We start from the raw sequence: 12,023 nt of genomic DNA on the forward strand, positions 1-12,023 counted from the left end.
CTTTTCATATTGCTGTGCACCACTGTGGAGGTCCTGCCCTCGTTCATTTGTCTCCACCTCCTATTCAGTATTTATAAACATTAATTAGATCCCCCCTCAGTCTTCTTTTCCACAGGCTGAACATACCCAGGTTACTCAGCTATTCCTCACGAGGGAGATGCTCCAGGCCCTTCGTCAACTTTGTGGCCCTCCGCTGGACTCCTAGGAAATTCTTGTCTTTTTTTTGAACTGGGGAGCCCAGAACTGGACAGAGTACTCCAGGTGTGATCTCAGCAGGGCCAAGTAGAGGGGGAGAATCACCTCCCATTATATGTGCAATAACTCCTTTATATCACTCAATACTGAATAACAAGTTAGCAAGCTATTAGCAGATAAGTCTTTCAGGCATCCAAGATTAAAGTTTCAAGGACCTGGCTATTACTTATGCATATCTGTGGCAAGTAAGGAATCTCTTGACCTTGAGGAGTAACTTTGAGAGGCATCCCTGCTCCAGGGGAAGGTCCTGGCATGCAGATGGCTGCTGTGCAGGGATTGCTTAACAGACTGTCCCCTGTTCAGGGGTAAGATGTCTGACTACCGGCCTTATCTGTGTACCAGCTGTGTGTGGTGTGTGCACAGAGCAACCCTCAGCCTGGCTCAGCAGTCACAACCAGGCGTATCCATAGCAGACGCTGCTGATAATTGTCATCTGAGCAGGGTGATGAGTGAAAGGTCAGGTCAGGGAGGGCTGGGGGGAGGATGCTGCACCCACAGGAGTCCCCTCAGTTTCTTGTTGTACAATAAACACAGAAGTGATGCCACAGGTTCTGCAGTGGTGTTATTAGTTTGCATGTGTGTTCAGGCTGGCAAGCAGCAGAATAGGGCAGTGAGGTATGCCGATTCATTTCAAGCAAACTTCAGTTGGTATCTTGTGAGACAAGCTATTTTTCTTGGATAACCCTTCACCTTTAGCATCAGTGTTGATATTGGAGATCTCACTTTTTTTTCTTCAGCAGAGAGAAAACATATTTCTGTGCTATCATCAGGAGTAAAAATCTGTCCCCTTGATGGCTCATTTTTTTTCTCAGCATTTCGTGAACTTTCATGCAGTATTAAGTAGTATCCTGATCATGACACCATTCAGTATTTAGGATGTCACAGCATGGAGATCAGTCATTTTCTCTTAACTGTTTTAATCTCTAACTTTTTAAGAGACTGAGAGGATGGAAGAGATGTATGTCCTTCCTACTGGATGCCAGAGGAGGTTTGGTGCAAGCGTAGAATAAGATAAATGATTGTGCTGATGAAAAGCCCGTGCAATCATGGAGGGTCTGAAATTTGCAAATGTTGAAACAAATCTTGAAGTAAACTGTAGCAATAGAGCACAATCAAACTGGAAGTTTTTAAAAACAATTGAAAGGTCACCAAAATGTGAAGCTCAACTATTTAATGTATTTGGTGGTGGGGCTTTTTTGTTGTTGATGGGGTTTTTTTGTTTGCAGAGGGTGGTTTCCTTACACAGGTTTGCTCTGGGTTGGGATGCTTCTTTAAGCATGAGCACAGGCTGTGCATCGTGTGGCCAGTTTCTTCACTCCAGAGAACTGTGTTGTGTGGGTGAAGGTCTACTAAGAATGCAGCAACTCTGTTTAGTATGAACTAAATCCATCTGTGCAGATAAGTCTGTAAAATGGTCTTAAAATATCGCTGTTTGGATATATTGACACTGCTGAAATTTCGATCTGTAAAGTTGTGTGTTCTTGGCTTGTAACAGATGGTGTTTCTTATTACCAATTATTTACTTATTTTTCACAGGGTTTAGCAAAACTTTTACAGTTTCTCTAGAAAGACCAGAAACTCCTCAATTGAAGGAAGTGGCCTTTTTGAATCTGGGTAAGCTACTCATGTTACTTCCCTGCCTGTTATTGTCTGTCCCCAGTAGGGGAGACAAAGGACTAAACCTTTTCCAGAAAAGGATTTTTTTTCCTTACGTTTTAGTAATTATATCGCTCATCATTTGATACTGCACTACTTCACTGTTAGTAAGCAACTTCCTTTGAAACTGATTCAACTTCTGCTCAGGAGATCAGCTGCTGAGTTCTTGAGTGTCTTGAGCCTCTTGAAGGTTCCCCTTGGAAATCCGAATGTATTGCTAATATTTCCTGTGTTAATACAACAGCAGCTTCTAATTAATTCCTTTCATATTTCCTAGATGTAATCAATCCATAAAGGAGAAATGGGCTAAGATGAGAATCAAGTGAAACATTCACTTATTTACTTTAAGAAGCTAAGAGATAAACTAACCTCTGTGATTTCTTTAAATAGACTACTATGTGGCTGCTTATTTGCCTGGACAGTTCCTCCACCTCCTGAATATTCAGCATCCTGACCTGCTGTGCTATAGTTTATTTCTGACAGGTATAGTACTACTGCTATGTGAAATTTTATTGTAGTAGAGGAAACTTGCTTAAATCTCTTTATAGGTAAATTGCATTTAGTCAAGACTTGCTTTATTGCACTTTATTGCACAGCATTCTGAAAAAGGGAGACTGAAAATTAAGAGTGACGTTTTGCCACTTTCCATTTTAAAAAGTGTTTCTGAAATGACATTTCATACTTCATTGATTACATACTTGCTTATTATGAAATGAAAGGAGACCTTTCACTGAATTAGAAATCCTTTGCTTTAGTTGCATAGTTCCCCTTCCCCCATCTTTGCACATGATTCTCTGTCCTCTGCTGTTCTCAAATTTCTCATGGAGATGTAAATTTGATTTTACATTTCCTTCCTCCAATTGAGTTGCTCTAAATGTGTGTGTTTGGAGGATGTGGGGAAAGGAAATCTGTGTTTCCTTCACCTGATCAGGCTGATGCAATTGGATTTAGAGCTTCAACTGAGAGGCATGTTATTTCATTTCCAATAAACATATCTTTATGGGAAGTGGGATATTTTTGGAAATGGAGGGCTTTTGTTTGGAAACAGAAATGCATTCTTCTAGTTGGGTGAAGGAAAGGTAAGTAATGGGGACTGGCACAGGGGTATCACATGGAGCTAATACTTGTTGTAAATACCTGATTAAAAAGTATTCTGCTAGAGGTGAGTACAGAGCATGACTGTTGTGTGGTGGGCACAGTTCCTCTGATGAACAAGGTCTGTAAACCTACTTTATAGTGCTGTGTTGGTGAACCTTGGAGCTAGCATAAGTGACATGGCTTTGTCTGATGGTTCATTAAGTAATTGTAGTGCAGAACTTTCCTGTTCTGGCCACTGGGAGACTTGGTAAGCAGTCTACCAGCACAAGGTTGTATTATGATTCTGAATTTAGGCAGTTCTGAACTGTGCCTAAGTGCCAATTCCATTGTATCCCTGTTACTAACCTTGTACCCTACTCTGTTCCATTCTGTGCACTCTGATTTGTCTTATGACTGGGGTGTAGCCTGAAATCTGTGCATCTTCAGCAGTAGGGAAATAAAGGATTCAGTGTGGACTGGGCTCCTAATTTAGTTCCCTTACCTAGCAAGCACCATTCCATCTTCTGTAGCACAGTATCAGGGCAATTAGAACAAGAAGCAAACTGTTACTACTGGGGATCTGGGAGTCTTGAAAAATAATAATGGTAGGGAAATTTTATTTTCTTAGTCCTTTTTCTTCTCAAACCTATGTTTTTCAGGTGAGGATGCAAGAATTGACATGTTGCCAAGCTGCTCCATCCAGTCCCCGCTTGTGTCAACAGTCTTGGATTGCTGCATGGGAAGAATGTATGCAGTGAGCATCAGTGATAGTGCCTTACTGAAGTTCCTGCAGAGCAGCGAACGAGACAGTGAGAGGTTGGCAGCTCTACACTGTGCTCTTCTGTGTGTCAGAAGTACAACAGACTTGGAAACGAAGGTGGGAAAAGAATTTTCAGTGAGTTCTTTTAGTGACTGATGGTCTCAAACAGAGCCAGGCCAGGGTTATGGTATCAGTGAAAGAAGAAAAATTCTGATTCGTACGTACCTTTTGCTGGCTCGTCATCCAGGCTATCCAAGGTGCTTTATTGGTCAAAGCTGACATGAAAACATTTATCTTGATATCATGTCTTCATGCAAAGTGTTAGTAATGAAACAAGGTTTCAGCAGTCTGTTTCAAGTCTCCTAGGTGGTTTAACAGAGAAATGTGAGAATTTCCTCTGTTCTCATTCTGACAGATTATTTGGTGGATTTCTGAGAACCTATCAACGTGTCATTCTTTTGATCCTATTCAGGAATTTATCATTGGTAAGGTGTTCCTTTTCCTGCATATTAACTTTTCCTGCATAACCAAATTATGACATAAGGAGAAGCCACAATGTCATAAACTGACCCACTTCCAAATTGTTTGTTATAGTCTACGTTTGTTGACCTGCATATTGTAGTGTTGGAGGCAATTTCAGTAGTTTAGAAGATACACAGATCCTCTCAAAATGAGAATGGTAGTAGAACTTTTCAAGTGCATTTTTCTGTCTATCAAGGCAAATAGATTTATCAAAATTTAAGGTCACTGGAGAGCGAATTCTCCATCTGGCTTATGTCTGATATCTGGGGTGTAAATAACTGGGATTGGAGAGGAGGAACAGACCTCTTCCAGCTTGCCATTTTTTTCATAAGGATTTAGCATATCATGACATTCTCCTGTAATAGCTGATTTGTCAGCCTATCTGCTGTGTATATTGTGTGCCTTGAGCCTACATACAAAGAACCCCTGCTGTGCTGAGCTGTAGCCAAAGCAGCTGACTGGGCCCTGCAGCCATCTGGACTTCCCTTCCTCCTTTTGTGCAGAGAATGGGATGAGTTCCACCATGGAGGAAGCTGTTTCAGAGACAGCAGCAGGATTTGTCCCTGAACAAGTGTTACATAGATAAGGAACTGACTGTGTAGCTTCTTCTTGATAACTGGTAGTTCATACAAATCTCACCCTTCTCAATCTTTTTGTGTTGCATTTAGCCTCCCTGTACTGCAAAATGTGTCCAGAAACCAACAACTTGGATAAACTCTTGCCCTACACATCACTGCTTGACTGGACTGGGGTGAGACAACAGCTGGCACTATAATAACTAGAGGAAGTTTTGTTTTTTTCCTGCTTTAATAAACCTGTAATTTACTTGTATTCATCACCTTTTCTTAGATGTGATCTGATTCACATCTGCGTTTTATGCATATTTTGCACTGTCAAGTCTTAACCCCAGTGATGTTTTCCATGAATCCTATGGGTGGTTTAACTGTAGGAGAACAGCATAACAATTTTGTCAATAAAAACAGCGTTTATAAAATGAGAGGAGCTACCATGATGGAATGGATAATTAAATTTATCAGTTTTCATAATGAAATACTAATTTATGGATGATTTTGTTAAGTTTATGATGAATAGTTTTACCTATTTCTAGATGGGATGAATGAGAGATGTACCTTCCTTTCTTCTTCTTGGCAAAACCGAATGTACACTTTTAGCTAACTAGATGGTTTTGCAAAGGAATCAAATAATGGACATTCACTTATATACCTGTACAGGTGCATGTATGTCTGAAATTATTTATATTTCATCATTTGTATTGATAGGTGATCCCTGGAGTAGCATGTGCAACAGACATTATTTCTCTACCTGTGTTAGAGGTAAATTCTAGTACAAAACCATATTTGCTCATATTTTCAGGCTATGAGCAGCTTTTTTGGGGGTGGGGAGGAAGAACAGATGATGGTGGTGGTGGTTAAAGGCTAAATACTAATGAAGTAGTGTCACCACAGCCATGTGATAAAATAGAGGTGAGCAGAATCTTGCTGTTTGAAATGACTTATATGTTAACTAAAATATTGGTTAGCCATGATGATGTTTGCTACTCAAAATGGTTGGTTGTTTTTGCTTTTGTTTTTTTACTATTCTGAATAGAAACTTTCCATTCACCAGGGAAGATTCTCCAAAAAATTAATTCTTTTAAAATTCAATTGATACCTTTTCATTTGTGACAACTCTGACGCAATGGATGTGTAGAATTACATAGACCCACTTTGATGTGCTGGAGAGGTACTGCTATTGGTACCAGTGGTCCACGACCTTCTGACTTTTTGTCCAGAGCATCCTGTGAATGCAGTGAATGCAGTGATGTCAGGGCTTTGGCTATCTAAAAGTAGACAAATTCCTGCAGTGTGGGAAAGGTGCTGAGCTGGATGGGGAGAGTGCATTCTGTGTGTGTAGGAAACTGTATTTTCCATTGAAAACAAGATGAATGATTCTTCCCAACTTCCATTCCACTCTCTCACATCCAGTTTATAGAAACATTTGAAATCTTCCTCAGTGCTCCCCAAAAAATCTGAAAAATGCTTTTAATAAGCAGCATGTGGGGTGGGGAGGGGAAGGGGTAATGCGAAGAGTCAGTGCTTGAACCCAGCAGTACTGGCAACGTGCAACAATACACGAGAATTCTATTTCTTGTAGCACTTTAGAGAGGTGAGAGACTGTTTCCTCTGTGACCCTTGTAAGTAGCTCAAAAAGCTTAAGTTTTCATAATATCTTTTAAAATTGGTAAAATTACCCCCCTACTCACTCTTCAACAGTGCCACAGCTGTCCTGCTGCAGATTTGTGTGACTGCTATCAGGGAATTGGGCATTGTGTGTTTTGCTTGGGAAGGCTGCCCTGAGAGGTGGGTCACCTGGGAAAATCAGGGCTTGGGAAATTTTGTTGCCAAATAATCCCTGTCAGTTGCTGAGGTCAAAGTTAGTATGTGTTTAATTTGTCTGAGATTGAACCTCAAGCCCCTGGGAGCAACTGCCTTTAGCAGCTATGCTTCCTGATTTTGGAACTCATTTCCTATTTGTCTGAAACCTAAACAGATTTAAAAGGTCAGAGTTGAACTAAAGACAAATATTTCCTGCTACTTTTGACTGCAGATTGCTCTGTCTGCTAAGTACAATTATGGTAGTACACACAGTAAGGCTTAATGCTTTGGCTGTGTTGTATTCCAGGGCCAGCATAGCTGGTCGGTTGATGGGGCTTCAGCTGTTGGTGATGAATCTGATTCTATACAAGTATTATTTCTTTTGCCACAGATCTTCTGGTACTGCAGAGAAACAGTGATGAATTGTTGACCTGAAAAGCTCTTTAGTATCCTCAAGCCCATGAATTGTTCAGAGACTCTGGGAGGTCTATATCCATATTCACAACAGAAAAGTTTTGTTATTTGGGTGAAAGTGTTTTTTATCACTAAGTTCCTGTTCAGCAAAAGATAAAGAGATCAGGGGAGTTGGAGTAAGTGACCTTTTACAGTCTCTTCCAACTCAAATGATTCTGTGATTCTAAAGGGGCAGCAGTTGGAATAAGATTGTCAGAAAGCTTTATGTAAAGATTATGATTAACACAAGCCTGATGTTTATCCAAGGGGAGAAGAAGTGGGTGGGAGGAAGTCTAGAAGAGTGAAGATGTATAGTGCAAGCAATTGTCACAGAGATCAGCACAGGATGAGCTGAACCGCAGAGGCTGAGTGAAGCTTTAACAGCACAGACAGCTACACTATAAAGGATTAGTTATGTGGCTCTGAGTACCTTTGCTGCTAGGTAGGTATGTCCATGCAGTTCCCCAGTGCCTTGTAGAGGTCAGTGGCATCTTTCAGCCCCTCACTGATGTAGAGCAGACTGCTCTGTCTCCAGCTGAAGCAACACTGCTTATAAAAAGGCTTCATGGAAGTTTTTCATGGGTTGCAAACTGGAAAGACCTGACTGACTTCTGAGAGTACAATGTCTTCAAGGTGTTCATGCGTAGGTATTAACTCAGACTCTTGAAATGTCTGCAAAATAAGCACCATCAAAGACAAAAGGACCTTCTCTTTCCAACTTCTGGACTGATGATCCTCAAGAGCAAACAGATTTAAAGTAATCTTGTATTTTAAACTTTTCACTCTTTAATGAGATCTAATACAGTGCAGGTTTCCATTGGTGTCTACTTTTAACTCTAAAGTTTATCACTTTCTCTTATAGAGTCAGTGTATTAAAGAAATACACTATATTACTTCCCGTCCAGTCACGCACCAAACAAAATTCACAGTGGTCTGAATGCAGTTTTGCGGTGGTGTTGCTGTTGCAATTGCATAAGTCAGTCACTAGATGATACCCTTACACTGTATTCTTGATACTTGTCTAGTTTTGTACTGGTAGCATGTAGGCAACGTGCTGCTCTAGTAGTTGCCTCCGTCAGGGTGCATTCCTAGTTTTCAGCTGCTAAGTATGACATAGAGCAAAAAGTACATTTATTTTTCTGCTGCATCTACAACAATTAAAACAACAGTGAGCTCTGGCAGCGAGAGAGAAGTGGTTAGCAAAATTGAGTCTCTGCATCTAATAAACAGTGCAGGTTTATTTAGTGTTTTTTTTTCCCCTCCTCTTTGTTTACAGTTGACTTTAAATTAATTTCAGCTTTACAGTCAAGGGCTTTGGAATTGCTGTGGAAAAGTTGGGATTTTATTTCTGTTCTGAGGATAAGGCTCTGTTACTTGAGGCTAGCAAATGGGAGTTGGCAATTGAAGTATTAGAGCAGACTGAAGATAGTAGAAGCCTCCATCCAGATGCCGGAGTCATGGTGTTGTTCCTCTGTTGGGAATGAACAGAAACCCAGAGTGGGGCTTTATTGACCAAACATAAACAATCCTGTTCTGAGTCAGGTGCCTAAGGCTCCTTTTACAGTCAAGTGGAGCTCTGGACGGTGCAGCCAGTGTAATCTGTGGCACAGTTCTTCCCACCCAAAACCAGCTGTCTGAAGTAGGTCAGATGATATAGGACCTAGAAGTACCCATGTCTTCTCAGTGACTTAATAGAATCCTAAGGCAGCTAAGTATGTGTATTGCAGGCATAAGCTCAAGTAGGTAAGTGCTACTGCTGCTGTCCAATTAAGGAAATAAAACTGCTGGAAAAAAATAATGATTTTGTTTCTTTAATTTTTTTTCCCACTTCAGTTACAGTAAAGCTACATTTACTGCAGTTCTTTCCAATTGCTTTGTGGGACAGTGATTAGATATTTCTAATAGTTTCTAATATTTCTCATAGATATTTCTAACAGTGCTACAATGTACTTATGTTTTCCCTGCTATACTTTGCAGATCCAAAACTCTAAAGGCTTCTGGGAGAAACTCGACTCAAACTTGGAGAGTGTGAAGTATGCAGAGCCACAGCTGCATTACCACAATAATGTGCTCAGGAGGGAATGGCGTATACTTTCAGAAGAGGTGTGTGCATATATGTGTGCATTGAAGCAGTCTCCAGAGCTGCTGTTGAAGAGTGGATGTTTTAAACCCAAAGACAGAAAGGTTTCTTGTTTTTTATTATGGAGATAAAGGTATGGGAATCTGATTTGAGAAGTGCAAACCTTTTCAGTCATTTACTTATAAGGCGGTTGCCTGTAGCTCTTTGTGAAATTAACACAAGGAAATAAACAAAAGCAGAATTTAAATATACCTGTGTTGTTAGGTAGGTCAGTTATGTGTGTCTGTGGGCACTGGTACTTGGGAGGTGGGTTGAAGAATCACTGTGTTATTTCCATTCAAAATGAAAGTCAGCATGATTCCTTATCTGCATTTTATCAAGAATTATTTTGGTTGACCTTCTGCTTAATTTGTTTTTTTATTTCTTTATGAAACAGACAGAAGAGAGAAGAGCCACAGCATATTTAAGGAATATATTTGAAAATGCCAAAAAGTAGGTACCATTTTTGTATATATACCCTTCCTTACTTTGTTGAAATGTGCTGAAGGATTTAAACGTGTCATTTAAATAGTTGATCTGGTGTCTGATCAGTTATCTAGCTCTGAATATAAGTATACAGCTGAAGATCATTCATGACAATCCTTGTAATCACTGCTGGATGACCTGAAATATCTGGGCTGCTAGACCTCAGGAATTTATTGTAAATGTGAGAAGGCACTACCCAAATGGATAGAGTTCTTTCTTTACCAAGCGTAGACTTCTTGAATTTCTTTAGCTGCCTTTCATAGACCAAAGTGCTGTTTAAGTTTTTTACTGTCCTTACAAAACCCACTAGAGGAATGGTTGTGAAACAAACTTATTTTTGTTTCAAACCCCAGGGTGCTTTCTCATCTGGATGCTTGGGACTCTGGTAAGTAAAACTTCTGTGATGTAGGCTTTAGCCTCTAGTCTTTGTTAGGATATTTCCATCTAGCTGTTCTCAGCTAAAACTAAATAGTGTGTGTTGTCAGCACTGAAGAGTTTGAGGCATTAGTATGAGCAGGTGTTAAATTAACACTACTATAAAGTTTTCCTCTAAGGCTGCATACTGGCTTTGAAAATGAGGTTCTTCTTTCATAGTGGATCTAGTTTAATATGAGCAGTAAAGCCCCTGTTTGCTTAAGAATTTCTTCTCCAGGATTTTTCTGAGAGTATCAGTGACACGATGTTGCTGATGTATCCTGTCCACTTAGAGCTGTCTTTACAAATACGGAATGTGTGCATGATAGGAGAACATGGCTGGTGAAAGTCACAGTGTGAAGGATGGAGGCATGAAATGGACTTACATAAGCCAGGAACACCTGACATTATAAGTGCTGTTCAGTTCCACTGCCACAAATTAGAAAAACTAAATCCAGTGGTGAATTATATTCCTGTTCATCCATCGGTGCCTTCTATGTGATCTGCTACTGTGTGCTGTGAAATTATACTGATCTAAGTGCTGATCACATATTTTATTGCAAAGAATTTTTATGTGTATTCATTGCCAGCCCCTAGCAGTTGTTGTTTGTGCTGCTTGTTGCAGTGGGCTCTGATTTTTAGGGCCCAGTATCAACTTTGGTATCCTCATATTGAAACTACTGGCATGCTTTCCAAAGGTGTATATCGATGATGATGTGCAGCTAGAAATAAAGAATTTCTAGGTAGCTGCCAATAAGCAATAAGCATCAATGGTGAGGAAATACAGCATACTAAATTTCAGTAGTTGTAATAGTCCCCAGTGTAGCGGGAGGGTTGTGTTCTTTAAATCTGAGTAACAAAAGCAACTGTGGGAGAGAACCAGTCAAATGGGAGGTGATTCTGTGGTGTTTCTACTTGGTGTCTATCCATTTCCTTAAAAAAGCCATGCAGCTCTTTTGCCTTTTATTAGTAAATGACAAGGTCTAAGCAATATATGCATTTGCACTGTGTGGCCAGGAGATTCTCCTAGTATTACTCCTCTACAAAATCACCACAATACAATACTTCTCCCTTAAATATCAAGGAAAAGAGTAACGTAAGGGTAAAACAGTTTGACAGGCTTGTGTTCCTCCGTGCTCAGTGTTGAGTGCAAAGATGGCAAATACAGGGTTATGTTCCATTCCTTGGTTCTCTCTTACAAAGTCCTTGAGTCTGTCACTGTGTGTTAGTTCTGTAAGTTAGTAGATATGTTAACAGAAGGTGGAGATCTGTGTTTCTCAGTATGTTTGAAGTGGTTTGGAATTTTGTAATATAGTGTCATGCCCTTGAGTGACTATTGCTCTGTTTATTTCAGAGGAAAGGCTGGTACCTCTCTTTCAAGAGGAAGATTATCAGCAGCAATTACTAATGGGACTGGTATGTGCTTTTGTCACGGTGTGCACTAGAGGACGCACAACCTCAACAAGTGTAAAGAGTAAGATAATCAGTTCCAGTGCTGAGTGGAAGCACACTCAGAGCAGCAGTGGGACAAAAGCTGTGCTTCCTAATCATCATCATGATATTGCAATATGATCTTAATAGGTCCTGGTATCATAAGGCATAAGGAAATAACGGGAATGGGAAGTTAATCTGTCCAAGTGATTTTCTCCACTACAATTTTTTTTTTTTTTGAACTGCTTTTCAGTACCTCCTGAAGTTCATCTTAATCTGTCCATTATTTTGGGACTTCTTTACATCATTCTAACTTTCTCCACCTTCTGCTTCCCTCAAAAATATGACAGATCTTATTGCTCCTCAGCACCTTTTTATTGTCTCCCTTTCCTTATGCCTCACTACTAGGACTGCTATGGCTATTCTGAGGTCACTCCTCTTTTGTTTTTTTTCCCCCCTGATGGTCTCCATCAGG

General features: G+C 40.1%; 1 protein-coding gene across 4 annotated transcripts in view; it reads left to right on the plus strand.

The window, feature by feature from the left end:
- GSAP (gamma-secretase activating protein) overlaps nucleotides 1-12,023 on the plus strand; it is a 43,359-nt gene that overhangs the window by 19,816 nt on the left and 11,520 nt on the right. For all 4 annotated transcript variants that reach the window (XM_015882336.2, XM_015882502.2, XM_015882414.2 and 1 more), the window contains exons 14-23: nucleotides 1,792-1,869; nucleotides 2,302-2,394; nucleotides 3,648-3,865; nucleotides 4,164-4,233; nucleotides 4,939-5,021; nucleotides 5,551-5,604; nucleotides 9,076-9,201; nucleotides 9,615-9,670; nucleotides 10,057-10,088; nucleotides 11,472-11,533. In XM_015882336.2, coding sequence (XP_015737822.1) covers nucleotides 1,792-1,869; nucleotides 2,302-2,394; nucleotides 3,648-3,865; nucleotides 4,164-4,233; nucleotides 4,939-5,021; nucleotides 5,551-5,604; nucleotides 9,076-9,201; nucleotides 9,615-9,670; nucleotides 10,057-10,088; nucleotides 11,472-11,533 — 872 coding nt within the window. The remainder of the gene's footprint in view (nucleotides 1-1,791; nucleotides 1,870-2,301; nucleotides 2,395-3,647; nucleotides 3,866-4,163; nucleotides 4,234-4,938; nucleotides 5,022-5,550; nucleotides 5,605-9,075; nucleotides 9,202-9,614; nucleotides 9,671-10,056; nucleotides 10,089-11,471; nucleotides 11,534-12,023) is intronic.

Source organism: Coturnix japonica, chromosome 1 (assembly GCF_001577835.2).
Source record: "Coturnix japonica isolate 7356 chromosome 1, Coturnix japonica 2.1, whole genome shotgun sequence".
Lineage (NCBI taxonomy): Eukaryota > Metazoa > Chordata > Aves > Galliformes > Phasianidae > Coturnix > Coturnix japonica.